At 40.9% G+C, this 23,267-nt stretch overlaps 1 protein-coding gene across 1 annotated transcript in view; it reads right to left on the bottom strand.

The window, feature by feature from the left end:
- The window catches only part of rnf213b (ring finger protein 213b), a 163,557-nt gene that overhangs the window by 127,264 nt on the left and 13,026 nt on the right, over nucleotides 1–23,267 (bottom strand). Inside the window, exons 4-8 of the mRNA XM_078225711.1 lie at nucleotides 20,682–21,332; nucleotides 12,633–13,256; nucleotides 9,619–9,854; nucleotides 6,389–6,541; nucleotides 2,510–2,715 (exon numbers count right to left, since the gene is read on the bottom strand). Of these exons, the coding sequence (XP_078081837.1) occupies nucleotides 2,510–2,715; nucleotides 6,389–6,541; nucleotides 9,619–9,854; nucleotides 12,633–13,256; nucleotides 20,682–21,332 (1,870 nt within the window). The remainder of the gene's footprint in view (nucleotides 1–2,509; nucleotides 2,716–6,388; nucleotides 6,542–9,618; nucleotides 9,855–12,632; nucleotides 13,257–20,681; nucleotides 21,333–23,267) is intronic.

Raw genomic sequence — 23,267 nt, 5'->3', positions numbered from 1 at the left:
GTTTCTTTACTCTGTCAAAACCATCTATGATTTTGAACACCTCTATCAAATCTCTCTTTATTTCACTGCACGTAACTGAAGTCTTTTAACCTTGGTACTAGTCTAGTAAATATGTCAACAGACCTTTCCTATAGTTATCATAGAAACCCTACAGTGCGGAAGGAGGCCATTCGGCCCATCGAGTCTGCACCGACCACAATCCCACCCAGGCCCTATCCCCACATATTTACTTGCTAATCCCTCTAACCTACGCATCCCAGGATTCTAAGGGGCAATTTTTAACCTGGCCAATCAACCTAACCCGCACATCTTTGGACTGTGGGAGGAAACCGGAGCACCCGGAGGAAACCCACGCAGACACGGGGAGAATGTGCAAACTCCACACAGACAGTGACCCGAGCCGGGAATCGAACCCGGGACCCTGGAGCTGTGAAGCAGCAGTGCTAACCACTGTGCTACCGTGACGCCCCGTTATATGGATTGGTCCCCATTCAAATAAGATCCTCCTGTCACTGATCATAACTGTTACAATCAAGACTTCAAAAATATAGTTTACATGTGACACGGCTTATTTGTACAGACTGCATCACTTCGAGAGCCTTTTATTTTGTGTTCTTTCCTTGCAGTGACAACACAAATATTGGAACATTTGAATGATTCTTTCTGTAGTCTTCAACTGATCAAATGTCAAAATATATCTCACACTAAAACAGTGTGTGGAAAAAAAACAATTACTTATTTATACTTTAACACAGAAAATCTATTCTATGTAAAAATATGATGTCACACACTTTTGCCCACAAACATTTCCAATTACATTTTTCACCTCATCACAGCTAAGTCATGTATTGTCTCCAAAATCATTCACAATGTATCAAAAAATCCCAACATTTTTCTTGTTAACTGAAATTTCTACTGATCAAATTGATGTTCTAATTTTGGAATTTCAGAATGCTTGAACTTATCTATTAAATTGCATTTTAACACCTTCATTGTTTCTTCCATTCATTAAAAGTCTTTTGGTAAACACAAGACTTGATTCTCAAGATTTCCTGCAAATGTAACATAATTAACAAATAACGCATTTATCAAGAACCGCTCTGCATCATTGGTCACAAATAAAGAACAAAGAACAAAGAACAGTACAGCACAGGAAACAGGCCCTTCGGCCCTCCAAGCCTGTGCCGCTCCTTGGTCCAACTAGACCAATCGTTTGTATCCCTCCATTCCCAGGCTGCTCATGTGACTATCCAGGTAAGATTCCCAGGCTGCTCATGTGACTATCCAGGTAAAATGTTTTGGCTTTCCTTCTAGAAAAACAACCATCTTTGAAAGGATGAAAATGACAGAAGTAAATAAGAAAGAAAGAAAAACAAAAGACAAGAGACAAGGAGAGAAACAGCATCACAAAGACGAAGACAGCAGATAGAGGCTATATTCTCTGACTTAATGGACAATACCCCAAGAGGTTGAAAGATATATTTTCACAATTTGTACAGATTTAGGGGTGCAATGGCTCAAGCTTCTCCCTTACTTGTCTGTCCGTATTCACAGTAAGAAGTTTAACAACACCAGGTTAAAGTCCAACAGGTTTATTTGGTAGCAAAAGCCACACAAGCTTTCGGAGCTGCAAGCCCCTTCTTCAGGTGACTGGGAATTCTGTTCACAAACAAATAGTGGGACATGAACCCAATATCCCACTATTTGTAACCCCCACAGAGTTTCACTGGCTGTCTTGTCTGGAGACAATACACATCTTTTTAGCCTGTCTTGATGCTCTCTCCACTCATGCTGTTTTCTTTCTTAAAGACTTGATTAGTTGTAAGTATTCGCATTCCAACCATTATTCATGTAAATTGAGTTTGTGTCTTTATATGCTCTGTTTGTGAACAGAATTCCCACTCACCTGAAGGGGCTTGCAGCTCCGAAAGCTTGTGTGGCTTTTGCTACCAAATAAACCTGTTGGACTTTAACCTGGTGTTGTTAAACTTCTTACTGTGTTTACCCCAGTCCAACGCCGGCATCTCCACATCATGTCCGTATTCAGACAGAGAGCCCACTCAAACAGATCCAGGTTTCTAGTCACCAAAATCTGCACCTTTATACATACTATGAATGGGGTAACATGAAAACAGGTATGAAAATCAACCTGAATTATGGAACAGAATACAGCAGATTATGCAGAATGCTGATCATATTTAAAACCAGCAATTTTAAGTGAAGCAAAGAGTCAGGTTTTTACAAGTTTACATCGTACAAAAAGAAATAAGCCACAGAAAGTTAGCGAATGCTCAAATACTAATTTGTAATAAGACACAAAACTGGAACAGGCTATGCATAGTCTAATTGATAACCTCATGGGCCAAGAATTCCAAGAATAAAGGTGGAGTAGGTTTATTTCCCAGCACAAATGTTGTAATAGGACCATGTCATTTTTAAATATAATTTTAAAAATTGAACTGGTTATGAAACCCGCAATTAAAATAGGCTAAGAGTGTATAGTATTTACCTCCTTCATTAACCAAGCCTGGTTTAACAAATAAACAACGATTAGTGGGACAATCATCAGGTGAATCCCACTTGTAAATCATTTCATACTCCAATTTACCACCATGCATTTTATGGACTGCATATTTATACGCCAAGTTTTTTCCAACAAAGCTTTTGTGAATACGTAGATGTCCATTAACTAAGTATCCATGTTCCTTCAAATTTCTGTTATAGAAAAAACAAGAAATATGATTCATTGACTTATATGAACAAGTACTGGAAACAAATTATTTAGATCCTTATTGAACACTTAGGGCCCGATTTTACCAGTTGCGCCCGTTTTCGGGTGCAAAAACGTGGTAAAGTCGGGTGTGAGGCCATTAACACGATCCGCGCCTACATCTGCGCAGATGCCCACTTTACCAAAACCCAAAAATGGCCGCGATCCGATTTGCGCCCGAAACGGGCGCAACAGCGATTTAAATGCATTTGAATTGAATTAATGAACTGCCTGCCCACCTTTATCAGCATTTCCCCCTTTACCGTCACGTTCGCCTGTCCAGATTCAGTGCAAAACAGACATGCTCAGCAAAGGTATGTTTCGGGCGCTCCAGCTGCTAAAGAGTTAAGTTCAGAGCTTCCAACGGCTCTCTGACTCAGATCGGTGGCGGTGGGGGGAGGAAGGCGGGCCAGATCATTCTCTAGTTGAGGGAGGGAGGGGGGGGTAGAAGGGAGGCCCGATCATTTTCTGGGGTGGGGTGAGGGGGAAAGAGAGGCGGTTCAGATGCATCTCTGGCAGGGGTGGGAGGGAGGACAGATCGCTCTCTGGTGGGGAGGGGGGGAGGGCAGAGGGAGGCAGAAGGAGGAGGGTCTGCTGCCACTCTGTGGGCGATCGGTGGGGGGGAAAAAGGGGGCAGAGGGTCACGATCGGTCTGGGTAACGGGGGGAGTGGGTGGATAAGGGAGAAAGTTATGTTGTTGGGGTGGGGGGGGACGTCTGTGGCTGCTATCGCTTCCGGGTCGCTTTATCCACTTTTTGTGGCCCAGGAGTGATGTGACAGCGGTGTGATTTTCAATTTTCTTTCTCACTGCGCATGCGCAGTTCAGAGCTCCGATCGTTTCAGGCGTGCTAAACCCCGCCCACAGCGCAATTCAGACCCCCGATTTTTTTTTCAGGCTGAGTGCGTATGGGGGTGCCTGAAAGCAGATTTCCAAGTCGGATCTGAATTAAGCCCAGATTCAGCACTTAGAATGAAAATGGTAAAATCGGGCCCTTAGTGAACTACAAATGTTCCAGGCGAGGGAGTGTAATAGAACCTTATCCTGGTCAGAAGGAGAGGTTCCTGTATTACACAGAAAGTTACATAACATTAGTACAACATGCTCCAGGAATCTGGCAAACCTCAGCCTTTTCTGCCATTCACAGTGATCCATGACCTAAATTGTTGTATTTGCCGCATATCCCTTAATACCTATTAACTTGTTTTTCAAAATTAAAAACTGATCTATAATCAAAGAGTTCAAAATTCGACTTTTTGTATGTAAAAGCATTTACTAATTTCAATCCCAATCTTAGACTCCCAGTCAAAGTAAATAGGTTTTCTCTATCTACTGTGTTCCCTTCAGTGGTGACTTTTCATCTTTGAGGGAGGTGTTACAAATATAAAGTCTGTAAGATTGTTATGTTTTGGGATTGTCTTGAACTAAAGATAAAATGGAGAATTGAAGGGTCATGTGACCTGTTCTGAATTTAGCCCGACAATAAGCCTGGCTTGGCTGCTATGGGAACAAGAACAGTCCAGTCAAGAGACTTGCTCAGCAAGGTGCAACGTTCACACCTGGAAACAAATGCAAGGGCAGCTGTGCTGACAGTGAATAGATTTTCCACCATTAGCTTTGGGCAGAAGAGAAAAAGGATGACAATTTGTGTGGTTAACAGAGAGAAGCCGTGAGTTCTCCATGAGCGGCACAGTGGTTAGTACTGCTGCTTCACAGCGCCAGGGACCCGGGTTCGATTCCCGGCTTAGGTCACCGTCTGTGTGGAGTTTGTACGCTCTCCCCATGTCTGCATGGGTTTCTTCCAGGTGCTCTGGTTTCCTCCCGCATTCTGAAAAACATGTTGGTTAGATGCATTGACCCGAACAGGTGCCGGACTGTGGCGATTAGGGGAATTTCACAGTAACTTCATTGCAGTGTGAATGTAAGCCTTACTTGCGACTAATAAATAAACTTTACTTTATGAGCCACCAAAGCAAGATATGCGAGGGAAATGGTCTCTCGTCAAAGAGATGCATCCCACAACCACCCAAAGAATCCAGGAGATTCATCCTGTTGTGGGGAAGTGGTGTTCAGAGCGAAGAATTATCAGAACCGGCTTTACTGCTGATTAGTAAACTACAAAAACTGAAAGAAGTGCCTTAAGATGGTCACCGTTTTGCTCAGTAAAACAGGGAAATGTGAACCCACTGGAAACTGGGAGTGGCGGTGGATTGTTTGGTTTATGGACTGCAATTTTGTAGCGTGTGTGGTGTTGTAGAACCATATTGAAGGATTTTTGGTTTCTGGAGTTTAGGGTACAAGCTGCCTACTAAAATAGTACTTAGTCACTGTTGCTTTGAATTAATTTTATACAATAAAAGTTTTAAAACTGAAAGAATCACCTGATGATTTCAAGTCAGTCACTGGAAGTTTGAAAATATTTTTTAAAGTTATCAATCGCGCTGGAGTCCAGGTATCACTCCAGTAAATCGATGCTGCACTCCCTTCAAGATGCAGTGCCTCAAATCCAGCAACCACAGAAGTGAGGCTATGCCATATTTTGGAATTTCTCAGACTTTGAATTGCCCATTTAAATCATGCATTTTCATCATGATGAAGCTATAAGACGAAACTAACATATCCAAGGACACAACCACTCTGATTCCTATGGCCATCTATAAACAAGTATTCCCACCTTAATCCTGATACAAGATTGACAAGAATGCTCTTTTAAAAGTAAAAATGGATCAGCCCCTGCTTTGGAATGGCATCAGTGATTGCACTGCGCAGGCACAGAGAGTTCTCAGTGGCAATCTTTAATGTCAGCGGCCACATATGCAATGGTGGTGACAGTGATACACACCCAGTATCAGGAATGGTACTGTTCAAATTGTCTGGTTTTCAGACAACTGGATTTGGTACATTGTATCTGTATATCCTTCCTTAGGTGTGGTACCCAGAACTGTTCCCAGTCTTCCATGTATATGCTAACCAGAACTTAGTAGATCTGAGACTTTTACTTCCTGATAATCTAGTACTTTAGAAGCAAAGGCCGGCATTACATTCGCGTTTTTGATTACTTTCTGTACCCGTTTGTGGCATTTCAATATCTAGACCTCCAAGTTTCTTTGGACCTCCATGGTTTCTAGTTTTTCACCGTTTATAAAGTATTCTGCGCTATCTTTGAGACCCAAAGTAGATGGCCTCATCTTTGCCCATGCACCAATTTTATACTTCTAACTCAACTGCTTACAATGTTGCCTACCTTCTCTGTCATTAGTAAATTTGGATATGTGACTTTCTATCACATCATGTGAACGGTTAATAAAGAGCAAATAGATGTGGCCTCAAACAGATCCTTGCAGGACTAGTCACATTCTATTTGTTTGAATACTTAACGATCATACCTATTCTCTGCCTCCTGGCCCTTAACCAATTTTCTAACCAAGTTAATAACTTTCCTTCAGTACCACGAGCTTCAACTTTAGCTAAAAACTCTCATGGGGGATTTTATCAATGTCTTTTGGAAGTTCATAGAAATCAAATCCATAATCTATAAAATTAAGTAAAACAAAAAAAAAAACTGCCTTGAAAGAACTCCACCAGTAAATCCCTCAAAAGCGAATAAATTGGAAACCTACTCGGTTACATTCATCTTCAACATATCTGTGTTCCAGTCATTGCCAAGACCCCTCACAACTACCACATCTGATTCCGGATTGAATTTAAAATCCTTCGATAATAATGCGTGGAAATAAACGACAATAGCTTCTTCGTGCTTCAAAATGTTCAAGCTGTTGATTAAAACATATCATTTTTAAAGAACAGAAAACAGTTTCATCCTTGAAAGATAATATTTGGCATTCAACTTTAATAAACCTTTAGTTTAACAATTTTATTACATTCAGCTTAAAAATGCAAGGTAGTATAATTGATGTTCTGCAAGGCTTTAGCAAGCAGCTCCCACCTTAATTCTATTTAAATGTCAAATCGCTTATTGTGCGCTGTAAAACTTAACTGCAAGGGATAATCAGTGAATTTTACTTCCTGGTTTGCTGTTTGTGAGAACATTTCAATGTGATTCAGTGTTTACCTTGTTAATTAATGACATCACTGTTGCTGGATGTCTGGAGATGAGTTGCCTTTGTGAAGATTCAAAGTAATATTGGGAATGGGGAAATCTATGGTACAGAGATCACTAGATCTTTGCAGGCAGCTTTCTTTGAGGTCAGTGGTAAGCATAGTCACTTCACCAGTCACCATGAAATTTGGGATGTAATTTTCTACCTGTAATAAACTCAACCACCTCAATTTTACTGATCACGGCTGTGAAAGGCTTCTGTCAGTGGGTGTACAGCAGGCAGAGATATCTTTGGAACCACAGAACACCATGAATGGTGATAATCTTGTACTTAAACATGTTGAGCTGAGGAAAACTGACAGCAAAGCTTGACATAGGTTGCCAGAGCAAAATAATCAGGACAGGTAGCTGTGATAGGCACCAATGAGAAAATGGAAGGTCTTGAAGCATAATGGACTCTGGAGAAAAGGAGGTTAATGGTTTGGAAAGTAAATATTATATGGTGGCTGCTGGGAGCAGGAAACAAAACAATAAACAGAATAGAGCAACAACTGGAGCAATAAAGCATGGAGTGGGTGACATGAGAAGAAAGTAGGGAGGTCGGAGACCATTTTTAAAAAATTGTATGGGCCATAAAAAAAACAGAAAGCATTCAATATGGGCAAGATAGCAAGAAAAAGTAAAATTGAAAAACAAAAATTGCATTTTCATAAGAATTCAAGATGGTAACAGAGCTGGGAAAGAAAGGAATTTGCTCCACTTGCTATCTATTAGCCAAGGCATGTAATCATGGTGACTTGACACAGGAAATGTCAAAGCAACATAAACTGTGACACCAAAATTCAGGACAGCAGGAAACAGGAATTGTTGGTCAGAAAGTGCACGACTTACAAAATTTTTTTTGCAAATCAATCTTCTATCAAGTCAAGATCAAGTGTAACCTTCAAGTGAAGAGTTGATAGGGAGTAATAACATGATCTGAGCACACTGATATAATTCAGTTTCTTATTAAAATTAGGGACAAAGTGAAGTACAGTTTTATTTTATTTGTGCAGCCAAATAAAAATGCATTTATTTGGTATCTTTTACAAACACAGGATATTCCAAAGCACTTTGTTAGCCAGTTAAGTGCAGCATGATGGCACAGTGGTTAGCTCTGCTGCCCCACAGCGCCAGGGATCCAGGATCAATTCTGGCCTCGGGTCACTGTCTGCACGTTCTCCCAAGTATGTGCGGGTTTGCTCCGGATGCTCAGGTTTCCTCCCAAAGTCCAAAGATGTGCAGGTTGGGGTGATTGGCCATGCTAAATTGCCCCTTAGTGTCAGGGGGGCGGGCAAGATAAATGTGTGGGATCATGGGGATAAGGGCCCGGGTGGGATTGTTGTTGGTGCAGGCTCGATGGGCCGAATGGCCTCCTTCTGCATTGTAGGGATTCTATGATTCTATGAATAACTTTGGAAGTGTAATCACTGTTCGAGCATAGGTATAGCAAGAAGCCTCACAACACCAGGTTAAAGTCCAACATGTTTATTTGGAATCATGAGCTTTGAGCGTGCTGCTCTTTCATCAGGCTTACTTGATGAAGGAGCAGCACTCCAAAAGCTCGTGATTCCAAATAAACCTGTTGGACTTTAACCTGGTGTTGAGACTTTTTACTGTGCCCACCCGAGTCCAACGCTAGCATCTCCACCTCGAGCGTAGGTAAGGATTGACACAAGATCCTCAAAATGGGAAATCATAGAATAGAAATCATAGAAACCCTACAGTACAGAAAGAGGCCATTCGGCCCATCGAGTCTGCACCGACCACAATCCCACCCAGGCCCTACCCCCATATCCATACAGATTTACCCACTAATCCCTCTAACCTATGCATCTCAGGACACTAAGGGCAATTTTTTTTTTAGCATGGCCAATCAACTTAACCCGCACATCTTTCGACATCTTGGGAGTGAGATAAATGACCAGGAAATCTGTTTTGGTGAAAATGTTTGAGAAATCAATATTCATCAGGACACCAAAGAGATCTTCTCTTCTTCAAACAATGACAGGTAAATAGGGTCGCTATTTAATGTTTCAGAAAAGATACAGAACCTCTGACAGTGCAAGAACTCCCTCAGGACTGAACAGTTATATGGTCAGAATTTGCGCTCAAATCATCATAATGGGGCTTGAATCAACAACCTCCAGGTTTAGAGACAAAAGCGCTACGACTAACTCAAAGCTAACCATAATCTGGAAAAACAAGATTGCCAACTTGGAGTTTGTCTGCCATCCATATAGACTGGGGGGGGTGGGGGGGGGGGCTCAGAAATGTAAAACTGAGTGAAATAGATGTCACCAGCTACGTGAGGAAGTAATTACATCATTAGAAACTCACACAGGAGATTTCAATTGTAATTGCAAATATACAAATTTTAAATGGCAAACAGACACAAAAGCATAACAAAGTTTCTTTTGAGTTTCATAAACAGATGGGCAAGTTTCAAAACAATTCAAAATAACAGATACTTGGGAGGTTAAAAAAGAGAGTTCTCCATTCAGAAAGATTTGTTATTGTTTATAATTGCAATTTTGGTAAACTTCTCATGCCAACATAGATATTTTGAGAAAAAAATAAAATGCAAATGTAAAATGTAAATTTGACACACTACCATGATGAAAAGGATACTGTAGCAAAATGCAATGCTTAAATATTTTAGAAATTAAATAATCTAAAGTTAGCTAATGCTTGGTATTTATTTAGTAAACAATTTTACTTTTTTCTACCCCTCAACTTAGCACTGCCCACCTTTGGATAGAAGATTTGTTAGCTGAATCTTTTTTCTTCTTCTTTTTTTCCTTTCTGGTTAAGCCCTCAGGTTTTTCATTACTTTTGTCGTCCACTGTTGTTGTAGACAATTCTGTACTGTTTTTCCGTTTCATCGGTACCAATGAATTATCGGTCGACTGCTCCTGCTTGATTTCAGTATCACGTTCCATTCCTTTCTTTTCATTCTGTTGATCATATGTTACTGAATGTTTACCCTGGAAACCAAAACAAAAAATCTGAATGCACCTGCCATGTGGGAAGGCGATGGCCTAGTGGTATTATCGTGAGATTATTAATCCAGAAACTCAGCTAATGTTCTGGGGACCCAGGTTCGAATCACAGCAGATGGTGGAATCTGAATTCAATAAAAAAATATCCAGAATTAAGAATCTACTGATGACCGCGAAACCATTGCCAATTTTCGGAAAAGGCTATCTGGTTCTCAAATGTCCTTTAAATGAAGGAAATCTGCCTTCCTTACCTGGTCTGGCCAATATGTGACTCCAGAACCACAACAATGTGATTGGCTCTCAACTGCCTTTTGAACAAGGGCAACTAAGGGTGGGCAATAAATGCTGACCAGTCAGCGATGCCCATGTCCCACAAAATGAATTTTAAAAAAGTGATGTCTTGACGCTACATGTTTTTCTTTAGGTTTGGTTTAGTGTCAGTGGTCATAACTGTAAGTAGATCTTGTATTCTCTATTGTTTGTGCTTTTTTCCACATAACATGCCAGTCACTGCTCAGGAGATGTCATAGTCATCATCAATCAAAAAAGGACTGAACTTTGCTTTCTGAACTACCAGGAACTCTTTCATTAACGTCCTTAATATCAACTAAGTCACTGCTTTCCTCACAGGGGGGAAAAACTGCAGTTTCTAAGGTAACAGTTAGTAACTGCATTCCAAGCTCAAGTGGATAAGTGTATGGCACATCCATCACACTATAGTTTTGCACATCTTTGAAATACCAGTTTCCCCAGAGAAATCTAAAACAGAAACCAGTGTGCAGGAATTGTTACCTTTGTCAGGCTTCTATTTGCTATTGTGTTTCTCCATTTTGTTCCCCAGTCCTTCAAGATATTTGATTTCCTTTACAGAATTCTAAAAACTGGAGATTCAGAAATGCCTCGTTTCTGTGCTAGCTTTTCAATCCTTGAAATTCTTCTGATAACCACTCGTTCACACACACACATAACACTAACAAATTTGTTTTTAGGCAGTTTGACCACTGAATGCAAATTGGTTTGGGACATGAAAACCTTGGGTTCAAAAGTGATAAACTTTATTAAAGTGAGATTTCTGAGTGCTCCAATTACACAAGTGAGATTTGAAATTAATTCATCTGAAATAAAACAAATGTTTCATACCTGGGAGTATAGGGGGAGAAAATGGGACTGTCGAAAGACAGATGGGAAAAATACATCAAATGGCAGAACACTTAAGAGCATTGATAGGCAGAGGGATCTGGGTGTACAGATACAGAGGTCACTGAAAGGTGGAGAAGGTAGTCAAGAAGGCATACGGCATGCTTGCCTTCATCGGCCAGGGCGTGGAGTTTAAAAATTGGCAAGTCATGTTGCAGCTTTATAGAACCTTAGTTAGGCCGCACTTAGAATATAGTGTTCAATTTTGGTCGCCACACTACCAGAAAGATGTGGAGGCTTGGAGAGAGTCCAGAAAAGATTTACCAAGATGTTGCCTGGTATGGAGGGCATTAGCTATGAGGAGAGGTTGGAGAAACTTAGTTTGTTCTCACTGGAAAAACGGAGGTCGAGGGGCAACCTGATAGAAGTCTACAAGATTATGAGGGGCATGGACAGAGTGGATAGTCAGAAGCTTTTTCCCAGGGTGGAAGAGTCAATTACTAGGGGGCAAGGTTTAAAGGAGATGTACGAGACAAGTTGTTGTTTTTTTTTTTACACAGAGGATGGTGGGTGCCTGGAACTCGCTGCCGGGGGAGGTAGTAGCAGATACGATGGTGACTTTTAAGGGGTGTCTTGGCAAATACGTGAATAGGATGGGAATAGAGGGATACAGTTCCAGGAAGGGTAGGAGGTTTTAGTTCAGTTTGGCAGCATGGTCGGTGCAGGCTGAGAGGGCCGAGGGCCTGTTTCTGTGCTACAATTTTCTTTGTTCTTTGTTAAATGCAAGTGGTAAAATAGCAACCGTAATGAAGCAAACCAGGGAGCATTTTATATATAAAAATGGGACTACTGTCCATATCTCTTCAAAGTGGAGAAAAGTGAAAGTTCATAGGTAATTCTAGAGTTTTTAAAATTAATTATAGGAGTTGGCTGGTCTATCGAATCTTTCTGTAGAATCATCAATGTGCTCAACTGTGTTGAGGATGGCTGGATGAAGATCTTGGAGCTTCTTTCCAATGACATTATGGGGGCAGGGAGGGCAGATTTCAGCACATGACCTGCATGGTGGTGGCAAATCAGCAACTTCATGCATAACCAGGGATGGACAATAAATGCCAAACTTGCCCACAACCCAAAAATTCCAATGGAGAAATACGCGAACAAAAGGAGTTTGAAAAATGTCTTTTCAAAAGCCCCGAGTCCTATGGACTCAATGTTAACTGCGTTTCTCTCTCTCCATAGACGCTGCCAGATGTGCATTTTCAGTATTTATAATAATTATCCAATATTATTCTCTCTGCTTATGTCCTTGCAAATTAATTGAAACCAGCAAACAGGACAAAATAGTTAGGAGCTGTTCAAGGTTCCTGAATAGCAGATTACGTGAGGCAGAGGCCCCCCCAAAAGATATGCCCCATCAAAAGTCAAGGAGAATTTCCTTGCTCCACTAACTATCCAACAAAAAAAAATGTTGCAGGATTATCTTCCTTTACAACATTTGTTCTGGTATGCCAAATTACAATTGATAATTTCAAGCTATTTCTATTGATTGGAAACACTATTCTGTTCCTTTTAAATCTAAAGTAGTCATAAGTTGATTTCTATATATTATAATAAAATTGTAACCTTGGTGCATAGAACGTCCTTTTCCTTCTTCGAATCATGTTGCTTCTTAACATTTTCTTCAACAGGACTACTCAAATTGCTGTGGGCTGTATGAAGTTGCTCACTGTCAGTATTAAGAGCTGTTGATCTAGATTCACCTGAACCATCTGCTCTTTCAAGTTCAACGTCCTCTTTCCCAGTGCTTAAAATCCTATCACCCATCACATTGCTGTCTGGGTGAAGCAGGCCACTCTCAGTAGGAGTTTGGACTGTACCATCCTTGTGCTCAGTAGTTTCAATGCCACCTTTGGATGCTGCAAAGGCTTGATGTACCTGGTCTTTCACTGGACTATCATCATCTGGATTTTCTTCCATATTTGTTGAGTTGGGAGGATGCCCATCACCTGCTGCACTCTGCACATCAGCAATGTCACTTGCAGAGTTTAGGTCACTGGTCAGATCATTGCTGCCAGAGTAACTGGTTTCATTATCAACTTTACTGTGCTGATCAGTTGCATTGCCAACTTTAATGTGTTGTTTATTTTCAATGTCCTTGTGTTCACTTTTACTCAAGTTCTCGAGTTGAGGAGCAGATGAGATCTCTTTATCAGCTGCACTCAATTTCTTCGATCTTTTTCTTTTTTTCTGGATTAAAATAAAATACAAGATATCAGAATCAGGCCATGTGAGCGACAACAATGAACACCAATATCAATCTACTCAATTACATGTCAAAGAACAAAAATAATTACAGCACAGGAACAGGCCCTTCAGCCCTCCAAGCCTGCACTGGCCATGCTGCCAAACTGAACTAAAACCCCCTACCCTTCCGGAGACCACATACCTCTATTCCCATCCTATTCATGTATTTGTCCAGACGCCCCTCAAAACTCACTGTTGTATCTGCTTCCACTACCTCCCCTGGCAGAGTTCCAGGCACCCACCACCCTCTGTGCAAAAACCTTGCCTTGTACATCTCCTTTAAACCTTGCCCCTTAAACCTGTGCCCCCTAGTAATTGACACTTCCACCCTGGGAAAAAACTTCTGACTATCCACTCTGTCCAAGCCCCTCATAATCTTGTAGACTTCTATCAGGTCGCCCCTCAACCTCCGTCGTTCCAGTGAGAACAAACCAAGTTTCTCCAACCTCTCCTCATAGCTAATGCCCTCCATACCAGGCAACATCCTGGTAAATCTTTTCTGTACCCTCTCCAAAGTCTCCACATCCTTTACATATTTTAAAACTCTGTCCTTTTTCCATCACATAGCTACAAAAAAGTTAACTTTCCTAAATTAGTCAGATTAGAATATTTCCTGTAAATCAACATTTTAAACTTACATTTTTAAAAAGTGAATAACTCCTGCTCAGTGCTGAGATGTTACCAACATAAAAGGGATATTTAAAATCTTATGATATCCATTTCACTTTGACTCAGCCCTTCCCTGTACTTGATAGCTTTAATAAGAAACAGCATGAACTAAATTAGTTATTTATAACTCCAGTGTGGGTAACTATTTTAAATTCGATGGCAATCATATTGCCTATTTGTTTAAACGTTATACTGAAGGTTTCAGCACACTGCCTGTTATTCACTAAGGCATGAAACTCTCTCATACCAGAAGATAATTAGCTATTGCATTCCAAATGTCAAAGCCCAGTCTCTGCAGATTTGCTTCAAGATAAATATATGACTGAAATCCTATTATTTTATAGTATTTAGAAATTGTCAGTTTTCCAAAGGAAAGATGCTACTGGGATTTTAAAGCGGGAATCTCAATCAGTGCCTTAAAGAAATTTGTTTTAAGAAATTTGTGTTAGGCACGCATTTGATGCCAACCCTAATTGCCCTGGAAGGATGCAGTGAGCTACCTCCTTGAACTGTTGCAGTCCATGAAGTTTTTTGAAGGGGTAACCAAGAAAGTAGATGAGGGCAGTGCAGTTGATGTTATAGAACATAGAACATTACAGCGCAGTACAGGCCCTTCGGCCCTCGATGTTGCGCCGACCAGTGGTACCAATCTAAAGCCCCTCTAATCTACACTATTCCAATATCATCCATATGTTTATCCAATAACCATTTGAATGCTCTTAATGTTGACGAGTCCACTACTGCCGCAGGCAGGGCATTCCACGCCCTTACTACTCTCTGAGTAAAGAACCTACCTCTAACATCTGTCCTAGATCTATCACCCCTCAATTTAAAGCTATGTCCCCTTGTGCTAGCCAACATCATCCGAGGAAAAAGGCTCTCACTATCCACCCTATCTAATCCTCTATTAAGTCACCTCTTAACCTTCTTCTCTCTAACAAAAACAACCTCAAGCCCCTCAGCCTTTCCTCATACGATTTTCCCACCATACCAGGCAACATCCTGGTAAATCTCCTCTGCACCCTTTCCAACACTTCCACATCTTTCCTATAATGCGGCGACCAGAACTGTACGCAATACTCCAAATGCGGCCGCACCAGAGTTTTGTACAGTTGCAGCATGACCTCCTGGCTCCGAAACTCAATCCCTCTACCAATAAAAGCTAACACACCGTACGCCTTCTTAACAACCCTATCAACCTGAGTGCCAACTTTCAGGGATCTATGCACATGGACACCCAGATCCACACTACCAAGTATCTTACCATTAGTCCAGTACTCTGTATTCCTGTTACTCCTTCCAAAGTGAATCACCTCACACTTTTCCGCATTAAACTCCATTTGCCACCTCTCAGCCCAGCTCTGCAGCTTATCTATGTCCCTCTGTAACCTGCCACTTCCCTCCGCACTGTCTACAACTCCACCGACTTTAGTGTCATAATCCACCGACTTTAGTGTCATGTTATCTACATGGACTTTAGCAAGGCCTTTGACAAGGTATCGCATGGTAGGTTGTTACATAAGGTTAAATCTCACGGGATCTAGGGGGAGGTATCTAAATGGATACAAAATTGGCTTCTGGTTGTAGAGGGTTGTTTTTCAAACTGGAGGCCTGTGACCAGCGGTGTGCCTCAGGGATCAGTGTTGGTTCCACTGTTATTTGTCATTTATATTAATGATTTGGATGAGAATATAGGAGGCATGGTTAGTACGTTTGCAGATGACACTAAGATTGGTGGCATAGTGGACAGTGAAGAAAGTCATCTCCAATTGCAACGGGATCTTGATCAATTGGGCCAGTGGGCTGACGAATAGCAGATGGAGTTTAATTTAGACAAATGTGAGGTGATGCATTTTGGTAGATTGAACCAGGGCAGGACTTACTCAGTTAATGGTAGGGCGTTGGGGAGGGTTACAGAACAAAGAAATCTAGGGGTACGTGTTCATAGCTCCTTGAAAGTGGAGTCACAGGTGGACAGAGTGGTGAAGAAGGCATTCGACATGCTTGGTTTCATCGGTCAGAACATTGAATACAGGAGTTGGGCATCATGTTGAAGTTGTACAAGACATTGGTAAGGCCACACTTGGAATACTGTGTGCAATTCTGGTCACCCTATTATAGAAAGGATATTATTAAACTAGAAAGAGTGCAGAAAAGATTTACTAGGATGCTACCGGGACTTGATGGATTGACTTATAAGGAGAGGCTGAATAGACTGGGACTTTTCTCTCTGGAGCGTAGGAGGCCGAGGGGTGACCTTATAGTGGTCTATAAAATAATGAGGGGCACAGATCAGCTACATAGTCAATATCTTTTCCCAAAGGTAGGGGAGTCTAAAACTAGAGGGCATAGGTTTAAGGTGAGAGGGGAGAGATACAAAAGTGTCCAGAGGAACAATGTTTTCACAGAGGGTGGTGAATGTCTGGAACAAGCTGCCAGAGGTAGTAGAGGCGGGTGCAATTTTGTCTTTTAAAAAGCATTTAGATAGTTACATGGGTATAGAGGGATATGGGCCAAATGCGGGCAATTGGGATTAGCTCAGGGGTTTTAAAAAAGGGTGGCATGGACAAGTTAGGCCAAAGGGCCTGTTTCCATGCTGTAAACCTCTATGACTCTATGTGTCTAAGTACACCCACAATGCTGTTAGAAAGGGAGTTCCAGGATTTCAATAGTGAAGGAACTGCAATATGTTTCCAAGTTAGAATGATATGCGACTTGGAAGGGAACTGGCAGGTGGTGCCTTTCCCATGCATCTGCTACCCTTGACCTTCTAGATGGTAGACTTCATATTGGAATGTGTTACAGAAACTGATGGGCTGGTAATTAGCCAGGTTGGATTTGTATTGCTTTTTGTGGTCTGGACACAATCAGATAACTTTTCACATTACCAGGTAGATGCCAGTGTTGTAGCTATACGGAAACAGCTAGGCTATGGGTGTGGCTAGTTCTGGAGCACAGGTCTTCAATACTATCGCCAGAATGTTGTAATGGCCCATAGTGTTTGAAGTATCCAGTGACTTGACCATCATGTGCAGTGAATCACATTGGCTGAAGACCAGCATCTGTGATGCTGGGGACCTCAGGTGGAGGCTGAGATGGATCACCCACTCGGCACTTGTGGTTAAAGACGATTGCAAATGATTCAGTCTTGACTTTTGCACTGATGTGCTGAGCTCACCCATTATTAAAAATGGGGTTAATTGTGGAGCCTCCTCCTCCGTTTAGTTATTGAATTGTCCACAACCATTCAGGAATGGATGTGGCAGGATTGCAGAGCTTTGATCTGATCCATTGATTGTGGGATTGCTTAGCTCTGCCTATCACATGTTGTTTCTGCTGTTTGTCATGCAAATAGACCTGTGTTGTAGCTTCACCAGGTTGATACTTCCTTTTTAAATATGCCTGGTGCTGGTTCTGGCATGATCCCTTGCACTTCATCGAACTCGGGTTGATCCTCGAGCTTGATGTTAATGGTCGAGTGAGGGATTTTCAGGGCCATGAGTTTACAGATTGTGATTGAATATAATTCTGCTGATGACCCACAGCACCTCACAGATGTCCAGTTTTGGGTTGCTAGATCTGTTCTAAATCTATTCCATTTAGCATAACATATTGGAGTTTCTTTGGTTTTTAAATTTGGTTTTTAAATTTTGATCAGTAAAGAATTTAATGTTCATCTTGGCTTCCTGATTGATCTAAGCAGACCATTTGGTATTAGCTGTCATATGGTCAGCCAATATCAGATCGGTTTTGTGTCCTGGGGAAACACCTACTTAAATTGGAAGGCACGGTGGCACAATGGTTAGCACCGCTACGTTACAGCGTCAGGGACCCAGGTTCAATTCTGGCCTTGGGTCACTGTCTGTGTGGAGTTTGCACGTTCTCCCCACACAACACAACTGAGGTTTTCCACAATATGAACATAGAACTTTATCTCCACAAGGACTGAGATGCTCATTTCCACCAATATTGTCATGGACAGGTGCATCTGCAACAAGTAGACTGGTGACGATGCATTTCATAGAATCATAGAATCCTTCCATAGCAGAAGGAAGTCATTCGGCCCATCAAGCCTGCACCAAACAACAATTCCATCCAGGCCCTATCTCTGTAACCCCACATATTTACCCAGCTAATCCCCCGACACTAGGGGTCAATTTAGCATGGCCAATCAACCTAACCCGCACAATTTTGGAATGTGGGAGGAAACCCGAGCATCCGGAGGAACCCAAGCAGACGTGGAGAGAACGTGCAAACTCCACACAGACAGTAACCCAAAGCCAGAATTGAACCCGGGTCCCTGACGCTGTGATGTAGCGGTGCTAACCACTGTGCCACCGTGCCTTCCAATTTAAGTAGGTGTTTCCCCAGGACACAAAACCGATCTGATATTGGCTAACCATATGACAGCTAATACCAAATGGTCTGCTTAGATCAATCAGGAAACCAAGATGAACATTAAATTCTTTCACTGATCAAAATTTAAAAACCAAATTTAAAAACCAAAGAAACTCCAATATGTTATTTCCTTGCCAATTGCAATACTTTTCAAGTGTTAATACTTCAATGTGTGGGGTCGTTGCAGGAAATGAGGGAATAGGTTGGAGAAATACCCCAGGTGCTAATTTCCTTTCTCACGTGTCTACTATTCACATATGATCCTCAACACAGAGCTGATGCAAAATTTAACAATAAGGAAAGTTAGAGTAAATGGATTCCGTCCTCACCTGCAGCCAAATAGGTTCCAAGAAATTGTTGAGCAGCAGTTCGGAGCAGAAGCCAAAGCTAATGCTCCCTCCCTAACAATGGGCATCGAATCAAATAAGTCCCTATTGCTTTCTCAGCTCAGTTCAGCTACTCAGTAGAGACTGGGCAACAAACAGATAAGCCCATTGAACTAATTGGGAAACACTAGGGAAAACATTTTAATGCCTTAAGCAAACAAAATTTTAATGTATTTTCATATTTCTTTCCTGTATTTTTTTTAAATTATGAGAATTAGCCAGTCTACGTCATTTTTCTGCAGAAACTTTAATCTACAATTAAGCTCCATTGTCACTGGGTCAAAGTCCCAGAACTCGCCATCTAATTACAATGGGGGAGTTCCCACATGGACAACAGGTGTTCAACCCACCACCTACTCAAGTTCAACTAGGGATGAGCAATAGATGCTGACCTTGGCAGTGATGCCCACATCCCAAAGACTGACAAAAATCAAGCCAGAGAGAAATCCTGAACAAAGGACATTAGAATAATTGATATTGGGTCACCACCTGAAATGTTAAATTTGTTTGTGTACTCCAAAGATGCTGATTTGCTTCTTGAGTGTGAGTCGTTCTAGTAATTTCTATTCTTGTTTTAAAAAAGGCATCTGGTCTTCTGACAAAGCCCATAAAATCCAGTTACAACCTTATACCTCATCAATATGATGCACCAAATCATTACCAAATTCAATTTACATGCACATGTCCCATATAGATGTCAGGAGGCTGTTAACTGACTCCATTAAACTGACTCCTGTTCTATCTTCTTATCACAGAATGCTACAGTGCAGAAGGAGACCATTTGGCCCATTGAGACTGCACCGACCACAATCCCACCCAGGCCCTATCCCCATAACTCCATGCATTTACCCTAGCTAGTCCCCCTGACACCAAGCAATTTAGCATGGCCAATCCACCTAACCCGCACATCTTTGTACTGTGGGAGGAAACCGGAGCACCCAGAGGAAACCCACGCAGACACGGAGAGAATGTGCAGACTCCACACAGACCCAAGCCGGGAATCGAACCCGGATCCCTGACGCTGTGAGGTAGCAGTGTGCCACCGTGCTGCCCATTCTTTAAATTAACTTTAACTGAACCCAGGAACAAACAAATAAAATGCAGGTCACTCCACACTTGTTGAAAGAACATATAAATGGTAATCCTTTGGAAGGTTTCTTTCTTCACATACTGTTCTAATTCTATTTAAATGTTTTCTCATTTTCAGTTCTGTTGAAAAGTTAACGTGAAATAAAAACCTGCTTTGTATTTTTCCACAGATGACTGATCTGCTGTGTATTTCATGCATTTTCTACTTTTGTTTCAGATTTCTAGCATTTGCTTCTTAAATAATTTTGAATGTATTGAGATAAACAAGGTTACAGGTAAACAAGATTTAAATAAATAATCCATCACAGACATAAATGCTCCATTATTAGCAAAGCACAAAAATAAGCAGATCAAGTGAAGCAGCTAGCTTCAGTATGGCTCTATGTTATCCTATAGAGTAAAACCGATTAAATAATCAGCCAATAGTCACTACTCAATCTGCACTTATTTGGTTTTACAAATTCATTTAAATTAATAAAAGAAGAGGTTCTAGGCCCACATATGTAGGAGATTAGGTGAGGTGTCAGAAGCTAGCCAGAATCTGTGGATTCTTGCTCAAGGAAGTTGAAGAGGGGAGAAAAGATTTTAGAAATTTGAAAAATAATTGGCATTTTTGGAATTGCTCTGTCCCACAGACCAATTAACCAACAGAAAATTTAACACATCAAGCAGAACATCTCCCTTTTCAAAGTTTATTCTAGTATGCCAAGTTCGATTTGATACTTTCAGGTTAATGTTATCGATCTGAAACAGCAATTTTTTTTAAAAACCCTGAAGAGACTTAAGCAGTTTGTTTCATAAGTAAAAGTTAGAATGAAGTTATAACCTTAGTCACTGGAACGTCCTTTTGCTTCCTGTCATATTGCTCGTCATTATTTTCTTCAGCTGAGCTACTCAAATTGCTGTCAGCTGTATAAAGTTGTTCGCCGTCAGCACTAACAACTGCTGATCCAGATTCACTTGAACCATCTTCTATTTCAGTCTCATAGCCATCTTTCTCACTGCTCACCTTCTCAGTGGTTAAAATCCCATCACCCATCAAACAGGGTGATTTGTTGTTGTTTGGGTGAAGCAGGCCACTCTCAGTAGGAGTTTGGATTGTACTATCCTTGTCCTCAGTTTCAATGCCACCTTTGGATGCTGCAAAGCCTTGATGTACCTGATCTTTCATTGGACTATCATCATCTGGAGATTCTTCCATATTTGTTGAGTTGGGGGGATGCCCATCACCTGCTGCACTCTGCACATCAGCAACGTCATTCACAGAAATTAGGTCACTGGTCAGATCATTGCTGCCAGAGTAACCACTGGTTTCATTATCAACTTTACTGTATTGATCTGTTGTGTTACCAACTTTAATGTGTTGTTTATTTTCAATGTCCTTGTGTTGACTTTCACTCAAGTGCTCGAGCGGAGGAGCAGACGAGATTTCTTTATCAGCTGCATTCGATTTCTTCGATCTCTTTTTTCTTTTTTTCTAAAAATACAAGCTATCAGAATCAGGCTATGTAAGCGACAACAATGAACACCAATATCAATCTACTCAATCTACAGGTTCTTTACGCATTTTAAAACGCCATCTTTCTTCTATCACATAGCTACAAAAAAGGTCAACTTTCCCCAACTAAAGACAGTTAACTCCCATCTTTCACAGGACTTCTTGCAAACCATGAAATCACAAACAGCAAGCTTGCACACATGCAGAGTCAGTGCATGCACAATGCACACTTTCCATGTTGGAAAAGAGCTTAACATTCAAAATCACGGATGAATGAAGTTTTGAGGCCGCGAATCATGAATAAATCTAAAACTACATTCGCACGGGTAAACAAATTCGTGATTAGTGAGAGTCAACTGTATTGTTAGATTAGAATGTTTAATGGAAATAAAACATTTCTAAAAACTTACACTTTTTAAAAAAGTGAATAACTCCTGCTCAGTGCAGAAATGTTACCAACATAAAAGGGTAATTTAAAATCTGTGTTAAGAACCGCACTAATGTTAAATGCAAGGATATCCCAATACCCAAACTTGAACACCAGTTCTTAACTGTTTATTTTGTAATTTACTATAAAGACATAAAATCAGTGAGCAAACTATTAGTCTTATTGTAATCATTCAAGTAAAAATTATTTAGTAAACTATAAAACATACAAGAAAGGCAACAATACAGAGCAAAAATTACACAACTAAAATGGCTACACACGCAGTATAATTAAATTAACCACATTCCAAATCTATCATCTTTCCTAAACTCAGAATATACCTTCCCAAAACAACATTCCCATAGACTTTGACACCATGATCCAAATCCAGCAATAATTATCACACACAACCTGTGTCTTTCTTTTGGGAAATTTCCTTCTGGTTTAGAGTAGCCCACCTAGGGTTTAAAACAGCTGCAGAGATAGATTAAGCTGGAATGGGCAGTCCACACAGAAGATGCAAGGTGAGGTCACAAGTTGGGGAGCCAAAAACAAATACATAGTCCCACTTAAAAAATGGCAGGTGCAAAAAAAACCAGAAATCAGAATCCTTCATGGACGCTTTTTTTTGTGGATTCTGACTAGCCCAAAACCTAACTGATCCCTGACGGATAACACCATCACAAACCTATCAGAAAGTCAGGCGAAACAATACATTCAATTAGATTGCAAAACCTATTGGCTTGGGTTTCCTATAGTGAGTGAGATAAACAGTGCTCACCATTATTATAGGGAAACTGAACAGCCATTTCCAATATCTGCACATGCGCAGCTAAATGTGGAAATCCACAGGTTGCTATTCCTTCACATGGCGCACCATTACAGTCCTTGCCAATGGATTTGCCATTGTAATCACAAACTGTGTTAACTTGCTGTAACTGCCCAACTGAAATGTTTGGTACTTTTGTACTCAGGACTGAGTTTTAATGGCATGATAACTGATAATTAAAACTTTAAAACTTCTCCAGCCCTGAAAAACTAATTTTTAAAATGTGGAACGTCATCCCTCATAGGAAAATTAGGTTTAAAAAGTACTTTTTCTGTCAGCCTCTTTTATCTCTCTCCATTAATTCCATCTTTATTTCTTAATTTTCATTTTGCTTTCTCTTCACCATTTGGAATCTAATTTCTACTTTTTGCCTTCTAATTCCTTCTTTGGATTCTGTGGCTCAGTAAGGATTCTTCAATCTGATTAATTGAAGAGCCTCCCTCCTTCTTCTCCTGCTAAGAGGCCTCAGATTTCCTGTAGTAGGCACCACATTGGAGCAGACACCCGATGACAATAAGTCACATGAACGTCCCCAAAGTTTTTATGGTGAGCTGAACAGCAAGATCTGTTCTTTTTATGCTGACTGCAAAATCCATGCCAAGAAGATGATCAAACACTCTGGATTATAACACTAACCACTCCCAATTGGTTGAAACTG

The sequence above is a fragment of the Mustelus asterias genome, chromosome 12 (assembly GCF_964213995.1).
Source record: "Mustelus asterias chromosome 12, sMusAst1.hap1.1, whole genome shotgun sequence".
Taxonomy (NCBI): Eukaryota; Metazoa; Chordata; class Chondrichthyes; order Carcharhiniformes; family Triakidae; genus Mustelus; species Mustelus asterias.
This window is presented reverse-complemented; position numbering and strand designations above follow the sequence as displayed.